At 43.1% G+C, this 22,259-nt stretch overlaps 1 protein-coding gene across 1 annotated transcript in view; it reads left to right on the top strand.

Annotated features, from left to right (window-relative positions):
* Positions 1–22,259, top strand: part of PI4KA (phosphatidylinositol 4-kinase, catalytic, alpha) — a 113,525-nt gene that overhangs the window by 75,837 nt on the left and 15,429 nt on the right. Inside the window, exons 23-36 of the mRNA XM_012734243.1 lie at positions 3,693–3,775; positions 10,282–10,352; positions 10,430–10,554; positions 11,669–11,750; positions 11,993–12,076; positions 13,061–13,150; positions 15,135–15,254; positions 18,408–18,500; positions 19,147–19,303; positions 19,514–19,641; positions 20,097–20,255; positions 20,502–20,653; positions 21,024–21,131; positions 22,100–22,227. Coding sequence (XP_012589697.1) covers positions 3,693–3,775; positions 10,282–10,352; positions 10,430–10,554; positions 11,669–11,750; positions 11,993–12,076; positions 13,061–13,150; positions 15,135–15,254; positions 18,408–18,500; positions 19,147–19,303; positions 19,514–19,641; positions 20,097–20,255; positions 20,502–20,653; positions 21,024–21,131; positions 22,100–22,227 — 1,580 coding nt within the window. The remainder of the gene's footprint in view (positions 1–3,692; positions 3,776–10,281; positions 10,353–10,429; positions 10,555–11,668; positions 11,751–11,992; positions 12,077–13,060; positions 13,151–15,134; positions 15,255–18,407; positions 18,501–19,146; positions 19,304–19,513; positions 19,642–20,096; positions 20,256–20,501; positions 20,654–21,023; positions 21,132–22,099; positions 22,228–22,259) is intronic.

The raw sequence follows: 22,259 nt of genomic DNA, 5'->3' as shown, positions 1-22,259 counted from the left end.
ACCCAATTAGACAAAACATGCTGCTTTTCTTGTGTGCTTCTGCCTTCTAAGCAGCAAACATTATGTCTGAGGCTTACAAACAGATGTCAAAATTCTGTTTTCACCCCCACCACATCCATAGAGAGTAAGCGCCTGATCATTCACAATAGATTGTAAACTCAGCTTACTTGACTGGGCTAGAGCACCAATTAGGAACCAGCCCTGACTGAGAATGTTTTAGGACTACGTTGAATATAGACAGCACATGGGAAATTTGAAGAGGCCTGATTCATCATAATCCCACAGGGTAGCCTGACTCTCAGGAAGCATCTGTAACCACAGCAAACATTAACAGCTGCAGTTAATTGTTAGGATCACTAATTGTCATCATAACAATACCAGCATTTACATGGATTGAGTGCTTATGCCATGCCAGGCACATAATACACTATGTGTATGGACTTACTCTTTAGCAAGTCTGTGAGGTAGGTTCTGTTATATACCTATTTTACAGATGAGGAAATAGACACTAAGCGGTTAAGTAAGTTGCCCAGGGTAAAATACTTGTGCTGAGATCCAAATAGACTTTCCAGTGTTGTGCCTGGCTGTCTCTAAAGGAAGGCAGGAAGAAGCATCCAGGATGCTTAGAGCCTAGCTGCCTACTGCTGTCATTGTGGATGCTACAAACCCACTGTGGCAAGGCTTGAGGCACCATTGGGTTGCTTCTAAATACACTTAGCTATCAACTAATACACCTCTGTCACAAAAAACTCACACTACACTTAGCCTAATTAAATGCACCAGATTGACCCTTCTCAAATTGTTTGAAAATGTTATTCTTGCAAGGAGGGTTATTTGCAGATACCAATATTTTAACCTTTATTTGATGCACGAAACCCCCATGGTAAAGGGAATTTACTTGGAAGCTCAAAGTATAAAATAGATTAGGCTGGTTTGGTTAATTTGGAATGAATCTTCACCCCTGAAACTCTTCCCTACCTCTCAGCAGCTCCAGGGAGCAACAACAGAGCAGAATTTGAAAACTAGGGTATCTTCTCCCCACAGTCACACAGAGCCAAGAGAGTTTTCACTTTTTATTTTTTCTACTTAATTAAAAAGTCTGTATAATAGGAGAACATTATACAAAACCTTGGAAATATGTAAAGGGAGAGAAAATAAAAAACAACATCGATGTTACCACCACCTCCTTCAGCATTATTCCTTGCAGTTCCCTTTAGCGTGTATGACTACAAGAAATGTACCCACATCCCCTCAACCTGTGTGCTGCATGTTCCTGTAGACAAGGCTGCCTCTTCCTCCTCCATCCTCTGCCTGTGAAAGGCAGTCTCAGGTTCTCAAGACAGGCTCATGACAGAAGAGACCAAAGGGTCTGTCTAAAGGCAGCTCCCATGAACCCAATTCCTATCCTGGGCTGCCTGCCAGGTCTTTGATAACACACTATTCATTTGGAAAAGCCACCCTAGTTTTTATTCAAAGACCTGGTTTAGAATCCCAGCCATTGGGTATTGGGAGAACTTTTTTTTTATATATATATAATATAATAGTTTATTTTTACATCATTTTATTTTTACATCTCAATTGTAATCTCCATGGGTTTCCCATCACCAAGTCACCCATGTGCCATCACCATAGTCCCGTGCACTTTCCTCACCCCGCCCCCGTCCCCGTTTTTGATCCCATTACCCACTCCACCCCCACAAAATGTCTCTGGTATATGGCAGTTCATTATTCCTATTATTTTCTCACTTGGTCCATTATACTCCTGCTATGAGAGAAAACTATCCGGTATTTTTCTTTTTCTTTCTGGCTTATCTCACTAAGCATGATCTTTTTCAGCTCCATCCAAGTTGCTGCTAAAGATATGTGTTTTTTTTTGTTGTTGTTGTTGCTGAGTAATATTCCATTGTATATATGTACCACATCTTTTTTTTTTTTTAAAGATTTATTTATTTATACACACAGAACTGGGGTACAGGCCAGAGGCTCAGGGGTGGTGAGAGGCTTCACCAGAGACAGAGCGGGGAGCAGAACAGGCAGATCGACGAAGTACACTGCTGAGGGGAGCAGCGGGCATGTCAGGAGAGGTCTGCCGCCTCATTTGGTCACCTCCGGGTCAGGCAGGAATTGAACTCATGCGGAAGTGGCTTTAGCTTCTCAGTGCAGTGCTTTAACCCACTGCGCCAGCAGGGAGGGCCTGTACCACATCTTTTTAATACAGTCATCTACTTTGGGGCACTTGGGCTGTTTCCATGTTTTTTCAATTATAAATAAATCAGCAATAAACATGGGGGTGCAGGTCTCTTTTTGAATCAGTGTTTTTGTGTTTTTTGGGTAGATACCTAGGAGTGGGATTGCTGGGTCGTAGGGAAACTCCATGTTAAGCAGTTTGAGGAACCTCCAAACAATTTTCCATAGTGCTTGTACTAGTTTGCATTCCCACCAGCAATGCAGGAGAACATTTAAGCAACGAAGTGGAAAATGTGAGTAATTGCATTAAAGCTGTGTACATGTGAGCACTCAAAAATGTATGTACAGGGTCTCCCTGGTGGCACAGGGGTTAAAAACTCAGCACTATCAGCCACTGCAGCATGAGTTCAATCTTCAGCTGGGGATGTGACCCACATGATGCAGCAGATCTCTCCTGTCTCACTCACTGCTTTCCTCAGCAGTGTAGACCTGTCTTTTCTGCTCCCTACCCTATCTCTGGTGAATCCTCTCATCACTCTCAACACACTTCTGGCCTACCTCCCAGTACTTGTATGCATAAATAAATAAAATAAATCTTTAAAAAAAAAAAAACACACAAAAATATCTGTCTTGCCTTACTGAGGCTTAACACTTTAAAGTTGGTGCAGAAGTCCATGCTACACTCTGCTGCACACAGATATACATGATACACTAACATACTCTGTCTTAGCAGAGCCCCCCCAAAAGATGAACCACCCTCCACAGAGGCCATGGCTCAAGAGCGTGCATTTCTTTTCTTTCATTTTCCTTAAGGGTAAAGATATTTTTTACTATAGAAGTAAAAATGTTCTTGTTATATAAAACAAAACAAAACAAAAAAGAAGGAATAAAACCCACTAGGGTGGTACATAAGGCCCTTAAGGTAAAAAATACAACTATCTCTTTCCTAGTCCTGAGTTCAGAGTTGCCCAGTGTTGATAGTATCTTACTTTTCCTTCCAGAAACTTTCTGTTCATATCTTCCACATATATAAGGCGCATTGAGTCCTTTAGGAAACTTGTCAGTGGGGTCATGCTATACCTGATCTCCTGTACAACCCTTTTTTCACCTAGTAGTAATAACGATGTATCTTGCATGTTTTTCTATACAGCACATAGAGCTAACTCTCGTTTGGTGACTGTATGATGTGCCAGCAAATTGTTAGGTATCTTTAGATCTAGCAGATCCACTTTCTGTTTTTGGATATTTAGCCAGTGTGGTTAGAAGAATCTTGTGTGTGTAACCCTTAAGATATGGTACTAATATGGGTTGCTAGGTGAATCTGTGTGGGAAGCTTAGGACAGATGGTGAGCACTGTCCTCCAGAAAGCCCACATCAGCATTTGCCCCTTTGGAGTGACATAAGGCATCTGTTACTCATGACATCACAGTTGTGAGCAGTATCAAATCTGTGACAGGAAAAGACTGGAGTTTTCAAACCTTACTCAGAATTGTTCTCCTTTTTAGGGTACTGCGTTCAACAGATCCTGACCGCTTCCAGGTCATGTTCTGCTACTTTGAAGATAAAGCTATTCAGAAAGACAAGTCTGGTAAGTTTATTATTGCAATACTGGCATGATGAATTAAATTTTAGTAATATAAAGGAAATACTATTTTCTGTTTTTTGTGTGTTTGGAGAAAATAGTTTTATGAAGCTATATACTGTACTGAGAAGATCAGTACAAAACATGCAAACTTTATATATGTATTTCTGGTTCTGCCATGCTACATGGGAAAAGGAGCTTCACTCTTGCCCACTGTGAGCAAGGAGGCTCAAGGAGGCTCTAGTTTCCAGATTGGTCCCTGAAGGGAACTCTGCTAAAAAGATCCTGGGCTCCTTGGATGGTGGATGATCCCCTGAAGCACCTAAAGTAACTTACCAGGAAGCTGTCGTATTTTTCAAATATCTGAAGCAATCTGAGAGGATCAAGAGTTGGTTTAAAGGCTTTCCTAATGGAGAAATTATCAGATTTTGAATGTTAATATAATATTCTTACTATTTTGCTTAATTGAGACAAGTTTTTAACTATAAAAATTGAGTTCATACAATATTCTAAAAAAAACAAAGTTTATGTAAAATTAAAAATAGTTATTACCAAAGCGGGATAGATATGCTAGGATGTGTGTGTGCGTGGTTACAGTACACATATTATAAATATTTATGTGTGTGTGTGTGTCTGTCTTGCATTTGTGAAGTGGAGACAAGTAGTTATGTGTCTTGTGTAAGCAGAAAAGCCACACCATCCAGAAAGAGGCTCAGCACCTACAGTGGGATTATGCCTGGTCTTGGAGAATGACCAGGTAGAAAGAGTTCCCTGCAGGTGATGATCAGGGCATCCCACAGAACACTCAGTTAAAGATGCTGGGTTATCCAAGGGCTCCAGAAAGAGTTTGCTTAAAGGTATCTGTTCCTCAAAATGAGGGATTCCACACCCAAACAGTCCTGCCCATTATGAGGCTACTCCCTTCAAGGCTGTGAACATTTCCAATGATGCCATCAGGTCAGGCCAGAAAGTCAGGATAGCAGCTCAGTACCTATGGGTGATTTGTTGAAGGGTGGCATCACTTCTTGGTAAGTTTCAGAAAACAAAAATCTGTATGAAACTCAAAAGAGTCAAAAGTCCTATGACATAAATGACCTTAGACCCTGAATACATAGAACATCTCAGCTGGAGCCAGTCCCAATTAAGAGGACTAGGCCCCTAGGAAGATGAAAAAGTACTTGAAGCTCTAGGGTAGTATAAAAATACTAGTTACCCCAACCCTAGTGAGGTAAACATAAGAATAGGAATAAAAGTGAAAAGATAATTCAGATAGAGACAGCAAAGGGGAAACATTAAATGCTTGGTATAGGCAGTGTTGGACCATTTTGGTATAAGGATACTGATATATTTTATTTACTTATTTATATTTTATAGTTTACATAATTTTTCCTTTTTGTACAATGTATGCTTTCTCCTCACAGGTATAGTTGCCTATAATTTCCACTGCATTTCACCTGTGCACCATCACCATAGTTCTTTGTGCTCTTCCCTCCCTTGTTTTGATCCTTTTCCCTCCTGCTTCCTTGCAGAGTGTCTCTGACTTATAGTTGCCTGTTAATTTTGTTTTTTAATTTATTATAATTTTTTTCCTGATTCCTTATTTGGTTCCCTTACCTTCTTCTTATAAATGAAACCATATTTTTCTTTTTCTTGCTGACTTCACTGAACATAACCCCTTCTAGATTCATCCAAGTTGCTGTGAATGGCATGAATTTATCTTTTTTGATTTCTGAGCATTCTGTTGTGTATGTATACTACATCTTCTTGATTCAGTCATCTATTTTTGGGCATTTGGGTTGTTTCTATATCTTACCTATTGTAAATAGTGCTACAATAAACATAGGGGTTCAGGTGTCCTTTTGAATTAATGTTTTTGTGTTCTTGAGTAGATCCCTAGTAGTGGAATTGCTGAGTGAAAGGGCAGCTCCACTTTAGTAATCTGAGGAGCCTCCATACAGCTTTCCATAGTGGTTGGACTAGTTTACATTCTCACCAGCAGAATAGGAGAGTATCTTTTCATCCACATTCTCACTAACATTTGTTGTTGCACATTTTTTAAATTTGTGCCATTCTCACTGGCCTAATATGGTATCTCATTGTGATATGTTAAAAAAATTTTTAAAATAATTTATTCATACAGAGCTTCAAGAGCGGAGAGAGGCTTCACCAGAGAGAGAGTGGGGAGCGGAACAGGCAGATTGACTAAGTACACTGCTGAAGGGAGCTGCGGGGGGAGGGCGGCGCTGGGTGGAGCGGGGCAGGAGAGGTCTGCCATGCCATGTAGGTCACCTCCTGGGCGAGGGATCAAACAGCATTGAAGCGGTTGTGGCTAGTTTGCAGTGCTGTGTCCTAACCCGTTGCGCCACTAGGCAGGGCCAATATATATATTTTTTAACATCATTTTTCATTTTTGTACAATGTATGTGTTCTTTTTTCATCTCGGGTGTAATCCCATGACATTCCCACCACCAGTTCCGTGTACCATCACCATAACTCCTTGTGCTCTTCCCATCCTGTTTTGATCCTGCTCCTCTCTGCCACCCCTGCAGAATGTCTCTGATTTATTAGTTGTCTGTTAATTTTAATGTTTACTTTATTATAATTTCTTTTCCCACCCCCTGACCCCTTGTTTGGATCCTCTACACTGGCATTTTTCTTTTTCTTTGTCTTATTTATTTCACTAAGCATGATCCCTTCCAGCTCCATCCATGTTGCTGCAAATGGCATGAGTTTATCTTTTTTGATTGCTGAGACACTGTGGTTTTGATTTGCATTTCCCTAATTACAAGTGATGTTGAACATTTTTTCATGTGCCTGTTAGCCATTTGCATTTCCTCTTTGGAAAAGTGTCTTTTTAGCTCTTCTGCTCACTTTTTGACTGGATTGTTTTTGTTGAGTCCTATCAGCTTTTTGTATATCTTTGTGATTAATTCCTTATTGATACTGACACATTTTAAGAGCACAGTATTGGTCTGTATGTTGATTTATAAGGTATTTGAAATTTTGGAGATTTGAAATACTACCCATATTTTAATTAATTGCATAGAAGAATTGGATTATATTTGTTATCATGTCTAAATATTTGAGCTCTACACATTTTGATTAATTGTATAGGTAAATATTGTAGATTACTAATTGTAACTCTTAATAAATTTAGTTTTAATAAACTACAGTTAGTAGAAAGGAGCCAATTCCTTGCCAGGAGTCTTTTGTACACTAAAATCTATCAATTTTTTCTCACTAGTGGCGAACCAGTCTTCAGATACTTCTAGTACCATTTTTTTCTTTTGTCTAAAAGTGAATCCTTGAAGAAAAATCTTTTAATCACCCCAGAAATTGAGATGGTGTTTCATATAAGACTTTTGTCTGTAAACATTTGTAGAACATTTTAAACTCCCACATAAGAGGAAATTATTTCATTATTTGTTTGACTTTTTTTCTGTTTTTTTCTCTTGGGAGTCATTGGAGTTTGTAAGGAAGTACTGTGTGAGATTCTGGAACTTCCCTCTGCTGGCAGTGGGGGTCAGGATTAAGGTGAAGAGGAAACGCTAGGGCGCAGGCAGACAGTTTCTACAGATGGACAAAATATCCCTCTGGGGGTGCCAGATACAGGAGAGAGGGAGCCCACGCTCGTCTTACATGTACCCCAGAGTCCCGTGGGCTTATAGTGGACACACTGTTAACTGCTGGCTGAGCTGTTCATTCATTCCACCATTCATCCACCTGGTGTTTATTTGGCAGTTATTCTGTGCTGAACATATCAGGTACCCTTTAAGATCTTCTGGCTATAGGAGGATGAACAAGTGAGAAGAAAGTTGTCAGCCACTGGTGGTTTAAGAATCTATCATATTTTGTCAACCTCCTAATGGGAATAAGTATAAAATAAATCAAATACCTTTCTGAAGCTAATGTCTCACTTCTCTTTCTTTCCTGAGCTTTCCTAAAAGGATGGGTTTTGGGGATGAAATCTTTTGAGGAGTATATATGTTTAGAGTACTAAACATATTTTTACATCTAGCTCTTAAAAATGAAACTATATGTCCCTAATAAATAACAATCAGGTAGTGGTCAAGATGCCAGTCATTGTCACATAATGTTGCTAAGTCATCAGAGGAAATTGTTCTGAGGTTAGATTTGGTCTATACACCAACACTGTACTCTCCACATGATTTTGAATGAATTAATGTGTTTTTGTTATGAGTGTGGCACTTAGGTTAAGTCAATAAATATATACCTGTTGAATTTACTACTCACCTTTTCCCTCCTAAAGCAAGAAAGGTGAGAAAAAAGTGCTTTGTGGATATGTTTTCTTTATGAATTTTCACAACTGACCAGGAAAGACATAAGACATATCTAGCAGTCCTCATAGTGGGGCTTTGGCTCTTCCTCTGTGCAGGTGTTAGTTAAGCTTCCATGTGTTCCTGCAGTGCAAGGAGGTGAACACAAGTGCCTGCTGTTCACCTGCCAGCTGCCCAGTTTTTCAGTGATCCAAAACCAGCTTTCAAGGCAGAAAGGAAAGTGACTTTTTAAAAGTAAAATCTCTTCAGTTACTATTATGTGATAATGATTGGCATCTTGACCACTACTTATTATTTATTAGGGACATATAGTTTCATTTTTAAGAGCTAGATGTAAAAATATGTTTAGTACTCTAAACATATACACTCCTCAAAAGATTTCATCCCCAAAACCCATCCTTTTAGAAAGCAAACTCTCTCTAGCTTTGATCATTTGTCTAGGTCACAGTGATGACTTTTCACATTTATGAGAGCTGTTGGAGTCCATTGATTGTCATAAAAAATACCTATGAGATACGTATGTTTCAGACTCTGTCCTGGGTCTGGGCTCTCAGTCCTGTTGACCTTACAGCCTTGTTATTTAGAGGAAGCACTGTGAAGGCTGAACTGGCATTTATTATAGTTCTTTCATTTTTACTACTATTCTCACAGTGTGCAGTTGCTTTTTAAAATCTGCTTTGTACTCCAGTAGCAAGAAGCACACCCACTGCCCAGATTTTGTTTTCTAAATACCATTCTCCAATAAAAGGAACCAGGGCTCCACTGTGAAATGATTGTTCTAGGGAAGGTTGAAGCAGGGAAAATATAAGGCGAGCCTGGGGCACTGTGTCATACTAGAAGTGCTTAAAAAAAAAGAGAAAGTATGTAAACATATCACAAGGACGAAGGAGCCAGCCTGAAAGGACTCCCATGTCCAAAGCTGGAATATTTGAAATCAAAATAAAGGGTGATATTATTGGATGAACATAAGGATTGAAATAAACATCTGTGAGTTCACATTGATTGATGGGTCAATGATTACATAAATAAAATATGAGGAAGGAAGATGTACTTTATAGACTTACAGTATTAAAAGTAGAAAGAAAGAAGGAGCAAAATAAAAAATCCTTGTAAGAACCATGGTAACTGCTGGAAGCAGAACTCCCCTCTCCCCACAATTGATAATTAGTTGGACAGAAGTTTAAAGAGAAATGCATAACCTCAAATATCTTCCCCAAAATATTTCCCAGTTTACTGTGGTGATTTGAACTTAAGCACACAGATTCTCTTCGAGATAGTTATTTAATGCACTCATTTCTGAATATGGACTGGCTCAGTGATTTGTTTTGAAGTTTAAAGCCAGAAAAAAAAATTTTTTTAATAATGTAATAGTTTATTTTTACATCATTTTGTGCCTTTTCCCATTTCAGTTGTAATCCCCATGGGCTTCCCATCACCAAATCATCTGTGTGCCATCACCATAGTCCAGTGCACTCCCCCTCCCCCATTTTTGATCCCATTTTCCACTCCACCCCATAAAATGTCTCTGGTATATAGTTGTTCATTATTATTATTACTTTTCTCCCCTGATCCTTTATACTCCTGCTATCTGATATTTTTCCTTTTCTTTCTTAAAGCCAGAAAAAATCTTAAAAGAATAGAAAAATGGGAGGAGAAAAGTATTAACTGGACAGTGAGAAATCTGGCAGACAGCACTGTACTCAAGCAGTCAAGCTTCACCAGCAGTGAAAAGATTCTGATTTTACACACACCCCAATATAGCGTGACAAGAAGGGACTTCATTTCTGTGGAGTTTTCCCTGAAGTCCTATAGCCTGAGTCTAAACATTAGCAAGCATCACACAAACTTAAACTGAGGGACATATGACAAAATACCTGTGTTCTTCAGAAGTTTCAAGGTCCTGAGAGTCAAGCACAGACTGAAGTGTTAGCACAGGTCAGAGGAGACCAGGAGACATGATAAGTAAATTCCACATGGCACCCTGGAACAGTGAAGGGATGTTGGTGGGAAAAAGGGAAGCCTAAGTAAAGCCTGAAGTTTAGTTCTGACAGAAGAGATGTTAATAGAGGAAGCTGGATAAAGAGTCTGGGGACTTTGTGTTTTCTCTGAAATTCCAAAAGGAAGGAAAACTCACTTCCCAATGATGTTTGAAAGTATCGATAGCTGGAATAGCTGTGGATGCTTCTGACCAAAGAAACCCCCTCTGCATTTCAGGGATGATGCAGTGTGTGATTGCCGTCGCAGACAAAGTATTTGATGCCTTCCTGAACATGATGGCTGATAAAGTAAGCCTTGTTGCAGTACAACTCTGGCAGGGGCATGGTGAGGGCGCCTGTTGTACTTGTCTCTTCTGACTCTTCAGGCGAAGACCAAGGAGAATGAAGAGGAGCTGGAGCGACATGCACAGTTTCTCTTAGTGAACTTCAACCATATTCACAAGAGGATACGGAGGGTGGCAGACAAGTACTTGTCGGGTCTGGTAGATAAGTAAGCTTGTTTTCCTTTCAATGCTCTCTGTGTGTGTACATGTAAACTTCTAGATTTGAGTATAGTGAATAATCACCTTTAGTTAATCAGGTCTAGAAAAAAATGGAGTCAAAATTAAAACTCCCAAAGGGCAATGTAGTGTCTCAAAGAATGTTGGTGATTTTGTTGAAGAGTCTGAATTTTAGTCCCCAGAGCTCCATTTACTCTGAATTATCTGTGTTACTTAGCAGCACACCCCCTAGTGAGAATATAACATCTCTGTGGTTCTGAGCTCCGCCCTTTTTTGTGAGTCTTGGCCCATTCACATCGCCTGCAGAGCCTTTCTGGAAGCTCACAACCATTCAAAGTATTATCTTTTGGCTTAGGACTTAACCAGAGGGTTAAGGAAGAAAAGCCCACATTGACTCTTTCCAACTCCCGGCTCTTTGCTGGGCACCAAAACAAGCTCTCATAGGTCATGCCCCACCATAGACCAGAACCCTAAAAGATAGACTGTAGTGTGTAGGCCAGAGGCAGCAAATGGCCTTGCTGGCCTGCCCTCAGCTTCCCACAGGTGTGCAGTAGTTCTGGAGCCTGCTGTGGTACTGTGTGTCAGATCCAGGCAGAGTCAGAGGGCATCTCCAGCATGTGTGGTGTCTGAGCCGGGCTTCCCAAGCAGTGGGCCACCCTGCACTGCAGCTGTGCAGACAGTCCCCCTCACCTGGGGAGCAGTTTCTTTTCTTTATCCCAGCCTAGCATACAAGTATTGCCAGTTCTCTACTTGTGCAATGATGTGGAAGGAAATACTTGGGAGCCCTGGTTGAAAATGAAGATAATCACTGAGGGGAAGGATCATCTTATCAGCCTTAACATCAATGCAGCTTTGCTAGTACATAACCATGTCAAGTTGGGAGTAGGTTGCTTAGGGCTGTATCTAGCAATGTTTGGCTCAAAGGGTGGTACTGACAGGTCTAGGGAGCACTGTACTGGGCACCCTGCCTTGGAGCCTTGTGACTGCTTCTGACTCTTAGCTGGGGCAGAGGATGTGGGGCTCACCTTCTGAGGTAGTTCTTTAAGGAATGCGGCTTCCTTGGAGTTTTGGCTTCTGCACCTTAAAAAGTCACTCTTTGTGCAGGTTTCCTCACTTGCTTTGGAGCGGGACAGTGCTAAAGACCATGCTGGATATCCTACAGACCCTGTCACTGTCTCTGAGTGCAGTGAGTATCCCCTTCTACCATGTACCTGATCTTGATTTGTCTGTAAGTGGCCAGATTGGGTCTGGGAGGTCCACATTCCACCTGACCTTTCCCTGTGCACTGCAGCAGGTTTGGAGGCCATCAGAGCTGACAGTGGCAGGGAGGGGGCATATGCTCTGCCACCCAGCATTGGCAAGAGACACAACTTGCAGTGGTCACTCACGTAAGTTGGTTTGGAAGAGGGAGTTCTGTTGTGCTTTCAGGATATTCACAAGGATCAGCCTTACTACGACATCCCTGATGCCCCTTACCGGATCACTGTTCCTGACACTTATGAAGCCCGAGAGGTATGCTGAAAGCAGTTCCTTTATTAAGAGTCATTTTCACTGCCATATTGTGAGTCTGTCTGGACTGGCACATTCCGTACGTTATGTCATTCAGTCTTTAGTATATTATAGCGCCACCAGTCGTCCTATCCCATAGGTGATGAAACTAGTTCCACCTCAGGGTGCTGATTCACTCCCAGGTGTATCTGCCAAGCTTGCTCTTACTACTCAGCTGTGCTGATTCAGTTGCTCTTCATGGTCCAGCTGCCCAAGAGATTATCAACTACCTGTCAGTTAATAGCATCTCCAGGCTGCATTGAGCACACATGACTTTCATATGAGCTTCACTACTCCGAGGTGTGCCTCTTTGTGATCATGGTAGAGTAACATGGCTGGCTTTGTTCTCTCTTGTGGGATACAGAATAAAGCATGTCCTCAAATAAATGGCATTTCATTCAACATTGTTTCATGATACATTGATGAGGAAAAAAAAAACACTTCTGGCTTATGTTGAATGAAATTTTATTTGAGGACCTGCTTTCACTATTTTTAAGTGAGGACTTTCATTATCACTGCCAGAACATAGTCACTTACTTGTTTAGTATGGGTGCCATAGTTAAGTGGCACAGACTGAATGGCTTAAACTACAGGAATGTATTTTCTCATAGTTCTAGGGACTAGAAACCCAAGATCCAAGTGCTGGCAGACTTGTTGTTTTGCTCGACCCTCTCTTTGGCTTGTAGATGGCCATCTTGTCCCTGTGTTCTCACATGGTTATCTGTCTGTGCAAGACTGTGTCCTAATCTCCTCTTCAAAGTGCATGAGTCAGGTTAGACTAGTGCTCACCTTAATGATCACCTATAAAGACCCTGTCTTAAAATAATGTTTTCAACATGTGATTTTGGAGGCATGGATCAACCCATAATAATAAGTAACTATGGTATGTAGCTGACTGTCCTCTTAACAGCCTAGAAACTGACCTTGATTGGTCATATCCTTTTTCAGAGTATTGTGAAGGACTTTGCTGCACGCTGTGGAATGATCCTACAGGAGGCGATGAAGTGGGCACCTACGGTTACCAAGTCTCACCTACAGGTACTTTTGTGAAATAATCAAAAAACAATCCTGATAAATTACTTGCATCTGTCCAAAGAACTCCAACCACCTCAAGATACAAACATCAATTTGAATCATTGGAACCCAAAACATTAGTCTAGTGTCTGAGAATATTAGAAACCCCAAAGGCTGGGGTTTCTAGAAACACCTTTGAGGGGAGGTGGTCAGTATGCTGGTCAGGGGTGAGACGGGTAGGTACAATGGAATCTATGAGCAGGTGGGCCAGGGGGCATTCATACGAGGCAAAGTGCCAGGTCTCTGGCAGAACTTGGGGCTGCTTGCAAGAAGGATAGGAGCAGCATGGTGGGCTGGGAGATCTGCCAAGCCAGAAACAGCAACAGTTCTAATGGTGGCGTGCACCTCCATCAAGTGCAAAGGCTGGAGTGAGGTTGGGACTTATGTCCCATTAGAGGTCTGTGCAGGCCTCACATGTTGCACATGTGTCTTCTGACCAGAGCTGTGACTTGCAAATAAATGCAGATTAATACAAGATGAACTGTTGTTCCAAAGACAGTCAAGAAGAGATGGAACAAAAATATGTCAATATGGAAGTGGAAAAAATCATCTTGAAAGGGAATGTAAATAAGGAAAATGCCTCTAGAGAAAATTTGGATTGTGAAGGTGATGTCAACAATACTTGTCAAGATAAAGCTAGTTCCTGAGAGTTTTAGGGTGTGGGATCCAGAAAGGCTAGACCAGAATCCCAAGAAACTTGGAGGTTGTTTGAAAATATATTTTGCACGAATCTATCACTTGTGCCTAAGATTGCCATAGGTCCCTCCTTCCATGAAGGTTTTGGAACAGTGAAGATGGAGCAGTTGGGAGAATGAAAAGCTGGAGTCCTCTGTTGAGCAGACTTTATCAGCTAAGCTGGATAAAAGTGGGCCTTGTAACTAAGCCATGCCTGTTATTCAACAAGTTTCTAGTAATCCTTTATATACATTAGTATACTTGGAACTGTGGTTATTTCCTCACACTGTTCATATTTGGTTTCTATAGCAGAAAGGGACCTTAACTCCTAAGGCTGTAGTGTACAGAGAAGATGTCCCCTTTTATTCCTGGAAGGGGTCAGTGGACCAAAAGGGGGTCAGTCTAGTTATTTGTTTTCTGTGGCAATTTCTCACACCTGGCCTGAGAATTTTCACTGAGTATGAAATGCTTTCAATAATCCTATTCATCTTGTTGGTGTTATCCCTGGCCATTCTTATTCCTTCCCCTGCACCTCACTGACTCAGTTAAGCAAATCTATTCACTGTGCCTACCTGGTACATATGCTCATTAGTCCATCACTATGTGACCCATGGTTGGGTTTCTGGGGTTCAAAGAGCCCTCCAAAATCAATGGTATGATTTTGTGGGTGAATACATTTCCCTAAGAGGGGTTATAAAACCCCTTTACCCTGCATGTGAGGCCTAGCCTGGACCATCTTGCCTCTTGTACCTGTTGCTCCTGCAATGCTGACCCATGAACCCCAGGGTCCCCAGAATAGGAGGCCTCTTCACATCTCCAGACTCTTTCAGGTATTTCTTTGGTCTTATAGCCTCTTCCTTATGTTGGCTGGGCAGTCTCAGGCACTCGCTCTTACCTCTTGCTGTCTGTCACACCACCCCTTCACAGCAGGGGTGCTGCAGCAGTAGAACTGTGTGTTGACAGCAGGACCAGGGCAAGTGCCTGAGTTTCCTAGCAGTTGGCACGGCACTTGGCAAATGGCAGATGCTCAACGAAGATCTGCTGAAATAGGCCTCTCACATTGTGTGACAGCCGCCCTGGAATCAGCCAGCACCCTCATTTACATGTGAACAGCCTGTCACAGAGGGGCTCTAACTAACCTAGGGTCCCGCAGCTCATTATTAAGGTCTGAGTCCAGCACCAAAACTAATGATTGCTCTAGTGCCTCATCTCTTACTTCATAAGGCATTGTTTGTTCCTTTAAAACAAAATGGCATTTATTTTCCTCTTTCAGGAATATCTGAACAAACATCAAAACTGGGTGTCAGGACTTTCTCAGCACACAGGGCTAGCGATGGCCACTGAGAGCATTCTTCACTTTGCCGGCTACAACAAGCAAAACACTACTCTTGGGGTATGTGTTCCTACTGGGGAAGTGGTGCTTTGCCGTCTGTGGCAGGGCCACAGTGAAAAGCTTTGGGATTCTCACAGTAGCGTCTCATAAAAGCCATGGGCACTCACATGTGTACAGCTCACATGTGCCAGTCAGTGGATCAGAATCTGGTAAGAAATCCCCAAGTTCAGGGACGAGCTGGTCATTAAATCAAATGTTCTCTTACTATGCTTCTGTTTTAACTATATGGATTGATGAAGACCTAAGCTGGATTCATTAATGAGATCAGATTTAGATGTTTGTCCACATCTACAAGGGAGGAAATTGGTTTCTGTTCAACATGGATGTAGTCATGCTAATCTGAAAGCTTTGCTGGGCCTTCTTATAGTCCAGTTTCAGTAGGTGCTGAACTTTACGTGCACATCTGCAGTTTGGCCTTGTGGAGATTAATTTAGAAGGCAGCAGGTCGACTATGTAGAACTTTCTGAATTAAATTAGAGCTAATCTAACTGGCAGAATTGCATTTCAGTGTCTCCCACCCTCAGAGCTCAGCACAGGGTGTCTGTTGGTCCATCAAGCCTGGCCATATGCACCATTTGTACTTATAAACTCTTGAATGGGGTGGAGGGAGACTACCCATCTGTTTTTTTTTTTTTTTCATCAAATCTGTTTTTAATTTTCCTTTACAAAATGCCCCGAATGGTCCTCCCTGGTGGCACAGCGGTTTATAGCACAGCACTACGAAGCTCTCCACAGCCACTGCAGCACAAATTTATCCCCCGTCAGGGAGTGACACAAATGGCACAGTAGACCTCCCCTGTTCCCTGCTGCTACCCTCAACAGTGGATCCCAGTAGATATACCTGTTCTGCTCCCCAGTCTGTCCTCGGTGAATCCTCTCACCCCTGCATCTCTGCCCTGCACCCCAGTTCTGAATAAATAATTAAATCTTTAAAAAAATGTCCCAAGTACCCATCTGTTTTTTAAAAACATGATAAAGCGGAGGAGTGAGGCTGAGCACCTAGGGGGAAGGGTGGCAGGACCACCCTCTGTCTTCTCACAACACTTGTGGGAGGAAAGGCTGGTGTTAGGCAGGCTGAATGTCCTTGGGCTCCATGAGGTCCAGTCAGAAACCTCATATAAGCACTTTCGAGCTCTTACCTAGAAAGCTCTCTGGAAATACAAACATGGTCAGCAAAGCCAGGCCAGCTTACAAGACCCAGCTCTTCCTACTATGGCAGAGGTTGGTGGCATGGGATCAGCTGCCTGGTTTGGCTTATCTCCACACTTTGAAGACACAAGCGAGGCCGGAAGTAGCCCTTAAAAACTAAGAATGTTGTGTGGCACAGGTAATCTTCAGGCCTGTGACCCCCTGACCTGTGAGAGTTAGTTTGCCTTAAAGATTTAAATTTTTTCCTCAGAAAATAAGTTGTTTTCCCTTTTCTTTTGCTAGGAAAGAAAGAGTGCTTTTGATCATGTATTCTGATTGAGTGTGCTAGCTATGCTGCTCTGCTCCAGGGAAAGTACAAGAGTCTACAGGCCTCCCAAGTGACATTTCCCTATCACATAGCCAGCAGACGGAAGGGCGGGCTCTGGGGGACAATCCTAGGAGCATGATTTTTTTTTTTTTAAAAGATTTATTTATTTGTGCATACAGAACTGGGGTACAGGCCAGAGGCTCAGGGGCGGCGAGAGGCTTCACCAGAGACAGAGTGGGGAGCAGAACAGGCAGATCGACGAAGTACACTGCTGAGGGGAGCAGCGGGCGGGTCAGGAGAGGTCTGCCACGCCATGTGGTCACCTCCGGCGCAGGCGGGAATCGAACTCATGCGGAAGTGGCTTAAGCTTCTTAGTGCTGTGCTTTAACCCGCTGCACCACCAGGGAGGGCCAGCCTAGGAGCATGATTTTAGGCCAGCAGTTTAGCCTGTCTAGAAAATTAAGAGAGAAACCTCTGTGGGGTTTCTCATTGCATCTCAGCTTATGAGCTGGAGCAGTGGAGCAGTTAAGGGAGGGTGCTGGCCTGCACCTCCTCATGTCCTTTGCTGCCCTGGGGTTGTGTGGACATTGTTGAGGCCCCATACAGCTTATGAGAGGGCCATTGTTACCCCAACTTTATAGCGGAGCACATTGTGGCTTGGGATGACTAGTAATGTCTCTGGGGTCTCATGGTTAGTGACAGAGCCAGGTTCCAGTGTGGGGCCTGCTTGATGTCATCAAGCCTTTTCTGAAGCCATGCCTTCTCTGAGAAGTGTAAGGTAGTTTTACATGATCTTTTCAAAAAACAAAGCCAGTTTAATAATGAGAATACCATTTATTTTTGGTTGCATTTTATTTTTTTCCCCAAATTTATGTACTTCCCCCCCTGACCTGTTTTGTCTCCACAATCCCCCAAAACTCTCAAGCTAAAATTGACATTTTTTTTTTGAGACATTTCTTTTACCCAGTAGTGTCTACATGCCTGGAAGACAATGGGTTGTATTGATTTGTAGTGAAGGCCAAGGAAGCGGAATGTGTGAGGTGATTATTAGATGCTCGATTGTCTTCAGTGATGCTAGGTAGAGCTGTAGCTGAAGGCAATGGTCAGGGAAAGGATCACTGAGGCCCTGGGCCATGAAGGGTTATGGGTGGAGGCTGAAACTGAGGAAGTGGTGTTGGGGTGTAATTTGCAAATATATATTCCCCCAGTCTATGGGTTGCCTCTTCTGTCTTTTGCTGTTAGCTTGTCACAACTGGTGAATGTTTCAAAGCCCCTGCTGGTTTTTGCTGGCTTTTGCTGTCTCTGTCCGTGCACTCAGCTCAGTCACTCTTTGCAGTTTAGTAACATTTACAAAATAGCACATGTTCACACACCTCATAGCATACACACCACAGATTACTGTGCTTTTTGCAGCATTTTGGTGATCCAGTTTGTTCACCACTAGGGATGAAAGTAGTCACGATGGCAAAGTGAAGCTATCATGTAACCTGCCTCCCAGAGAAACTGCAGTCAAATTTTAAAGAATGTTTTTTTCCAGGGACATATCAGACAAAGTGTTCTAAAGTATTTTACTTTATTAATTTGATGGCAATTGAGATTTTTTAATAACCCAGGATCTGAGCTTGACTTTTTAATTGGACTTAGGTTTATGAAATATGTTACGATAGTCTGAAATAATTACCAATATTTGTTTGTAGGCAACTCAGCTAACTGAGCGCCCAGCCTGTGTGAAGAAAGATTACTCCAACTTCATGGCATCTCTTAACTTGCGCAACCGCTATGCAGGCGAGGTAATTCTCCCACCCTTTTGTCTGCGTGTTCTGATGCCACCTGGCATCACTCGGGAGGGTTGGCAGGCGGAACTATACTCTACCCGGCTTTTGCTGACTCTGTGTCCCCAGCTTCTGGGATCACTCTGGAAACCTCTTTCACGTTGGACTACCCTGCTAATGGTGGGAAGTCTGTCTTTAGGGGTAGGTCTAGTTTTTGAAGGAGTCAGGTTTCCTGTATGAACAAGAGAGTACCATTTTTTTTGTGGAAAAAAATGATGTGTGCTTTTAAAAATAGACTGATTTTGTTTGTGTCATTGTTTGACTCTGAGGGAACTTTATTCACCCCCTGTTCTTAACGTTCCTACCATGAGGCAGACCCTGAGGTTCAGTAATGGAATAGAAAGATGATAAGACCAGGTCCCGGCCCGTAAGGACAGTCAACAATGGTGGCAATGCCAGTACACATTCTTAACTTCTCTTTAGAAGAGAATATCTGTGAGTAGGTGTAGCATTGTTAAAATGAGCTGTTAACTCTACATGTATAAGCTTGAGTTTGGGACAGTGAAACAGCTGTTAGTCTACCTTGATCATGGTCAGGTGGCTGTTAGGACCTTACCTATGTACTTGGGTTATATGTACCTCTGCTGATGTCTCCTTCTTGCAGGTGTATGGAATGATTCGATTCTCAGATGCCACAGGCCAGATATCTGACCTAAACAAAATGATGGTTCAGGAACTGAATCGAGCTTTAGACCTTAGTAATCCTCAGCAGTACACGCAGGCCATGTTCAAACTGACGGCGATGCTCATCAGTAGCAAAGGTAAAGACAGGCACCTGGAACTCTGGACTTGTTTGCAAGCTCCTTAGTGAGCTGGAATTCTGGCTGAAGGAAAGATAGAGCTCCTCCAGTGGAGATCTCTGTGGTGCCTCTGAGGGGTGGAATTAAATCAAAGGCCATGGTGCTAACTGACATGGTGACTCTTGGACACCTTGTTCCACCAGCCTCTGAACAGTATGTGTTTGGCTCTAGATTGTGACCCACAGCTCCTCCATCATCTGTGTTGGGGCCCCCTCCGGATGTTCAATGAACATGGCATGGAGACTGCCCTAGCCTGCTGGGAGTGGCTTCTGGCTGGCAAGAATGGAGTGGAAGTACCGGTAAGACACTAGCTGTGCCTGCTCCTGAGGACTGGGTAGGGTGAGAGATGGAGAGTCTCTGCCCTCCGCTCATGAACTTAGAGATCTCAGGCAAGCCCCCCATCTGGGAGGCTCCAAGTAGGCAGTCTTGCCTCAAGAACCACAAGTGGCTTCTAGCATTGTTAGGTAGCTCTGCCAGGTAGTGTCTGTAAAGGGCCCACATAGCACTGGGCATATCACAGGTGTACTGGCACCATGAAGCAGGATATACTGAGGGTTGTCTGGAGGTATTTTAAGAATGGGCTTCTTGGGGAAAAGGATGGAAGGTGAGTTCATGGGTGATCTAACCTTTTTCTTTATGCTTTCCTAGGTATTTGGAATTTTATTCCGTGTGCATATAGTTATTCACAGTTTTAAAAAGACCAGTCACCTTTCTGTGCTTCATAGAGGAATTAACAGTCTCTGTGTGTTTGTAGTTTATGCGGGAGATGTCAGGAGCCTGGCAGATGACAGTGGAACAGAAGTTTGGCCTGTTTTCTGCGGAAATAAAGGAAGCTGACCCCCTGGCAGCATCAGAAGCAAGTCAGCCCAAGCCCTGTGCCCCTGAAGTGACACCTCACTATATTTGGATTGATGTATGTACCTCACCCCAACTGCTCTCCTATTCTGGTTTTAGAGGTGGGACTCCCCTTGACACTGGTCACCCAGTAAGCAGGGGTTCCAGGTTTTAAGATTGCCTTGCTCAAGCCAAATCCCTAGACCTTTATTGCTTGCTTCCCCCCATCAGGCCTCTTGTTGGTTTGGAACCCCTTCTTAGCTGGCCATGGTGGTGACTCTGAGGGTAGACCACCCTGGTGCCAGTTAATGTTCTTTCCCCTTAGTTCCTGGTGCAGCGGTTTGAGATTGCCAAGTACTGCAGCTCTGACCAAGTAGAGATCTTCTCCAGCCTGCTGCAGCGCTCCATGTCCCTGAACATCGGTGGGGCCAAAGGGAGCATGAACCGGCATGTGGCGGCCATCGGGCCCCGCTTCAAGTGAGGGGCTCTCCTCTAGGGAGGGGCTATCTGGATCATTGGCAACAGAGGCTCTCTCCATGGGGTTTTTCCTACAGTTAGTCATTTTTCACCAGAAACTATCCCCAGTGCATGCATGTCTTCCTGAGGAGATCTAAACATCAGTGAACATCCCTGTGCCTTCCAGGGCTAGAGAATTTGTCAGTTGTAATCATCTGATGGATGCCACAATCCTGACTGTGTTACTCTTTGGTGTGGAAATGCTCTGAATTCAGGGGCCAAGTGGCTTACTCAGGAGACTAGGCCTCTTAGATCCCACCCAAGGCCAGGCTCCTTCCCCTGTCCAGGCCAAGGTGCCTCTGACTCAGCCCTCTGCTGTGCTTTCACATAGACTGCTGACCCTGGGACTGTCCCTCCTGCATGCTGACGTGGTTCCAAATGCAACCATCCGCAATGTGCTCCGAGAGAAGATCTACTCCACTGCCTTTGACTACTTCAGGTACTCCCAGGGGTACCGTGCACATGTCTGGCGGCAGCCCAGCATCACCAGGGTCTCCGGGAAGTCACAGGAGGAAACATTTTGCCTAGCTTATTCCTGTCCCTGCTGGATTTGAGTATTCTCAGCCCTGTGTGGTATTGCTGTGTGTGTACTTAAAGCTAGTCTCCCTATAGGATGCACACATGTTCTGTCATTTAAAGTGATTAAAGAAATTAAGTGCAGGCCCTCTCTGGTGGCGCAACAGGTTAAAGATAGCCGCAGTCTCTTCAGCAAGGGTTCAATCCCTGGCCAGGGAGGTGACTCACATGGTGAGGCAGACCTCTCCTGTCTTGCCCACTGCTCCCCTTCAATCAGTTTGTCTGTTCTGTTCCCTACTTTGGTGAATCCTCTTACCATCCCTGCACCTCTGATCTATAATCCAGTTTTGTATGCATAAATAAATAAAATCATTTTTTAAAAAAGATTTATTTATGCATAAAGAACTGGGGTACAGGCCATATGTGCAGGGGCGGCGAGAGGCTCCACCAGAGACAGAATGGGGGGCAGAACCAGCAGATCAACGAAGTACACTGCTGAGGGGAGCAGTGGTGTCTGCTGTGCCATGTGGGTCACCCCTGGGGCGGGGATCGAACTCATGTGGAAGTGGCTTTAGCTTCTTAGTGCTGTGCTTTAACCCACTGTGCTACCAGGAAAGGCCCTAATAAAATCACTTAAAAAAAAAGAAATTCAGTGCATCTCCTTTAACTTTCATATTCATGTGAATGGCTATTGTGTGAAGGCAGTCACAAGAGGTTTCTGAAAATCATATTCTCATATCATTAGTGAGATTGTTGATGACCACCTCTGGGCTAATCTCTTGCCATTGTCAGACTATTTCCAGTCACCTCTCAGTACTCTATATATGGCTTACTTCTAGTCCTAATTCCAGCTATTCTGTTCAACTCTTATCTTCTTGTGTTTGTTTGAAGTTGTCCTCCAAAGTTCCCTACTCAAGGAGAAAAAAGGCTGCGTGAAGATATAAGCATAATGATTAAATTTTGGACTGCTATGTTCTCGGATAAGAAGTACCTCACTGCCAGCCAGCTTGTACCCCCAGGTAAGAGTTGTCCTTAAAGTGCAACTGTTCAC

This window comes from Condylura cristata, unplaced genomic scaffold (genome assembly GCF_000260355.1).
Source record: "Condylura cristata isolate star-nosed mole 26May11 unplaced genomic scaffold, ConCri1.0 scaffold00051, whole genome shotgun sequence".
Taxonomy (NCBI): domain Eukaryota; kingdom Metazoa; phylum Chordata; class Mammalia; order Eulipotyphla; family Talpidae; genus Condylura; species Condylura cristata.
This window is presented reverse-complemented; position numbering and strand designations above follow the sequence as displayed.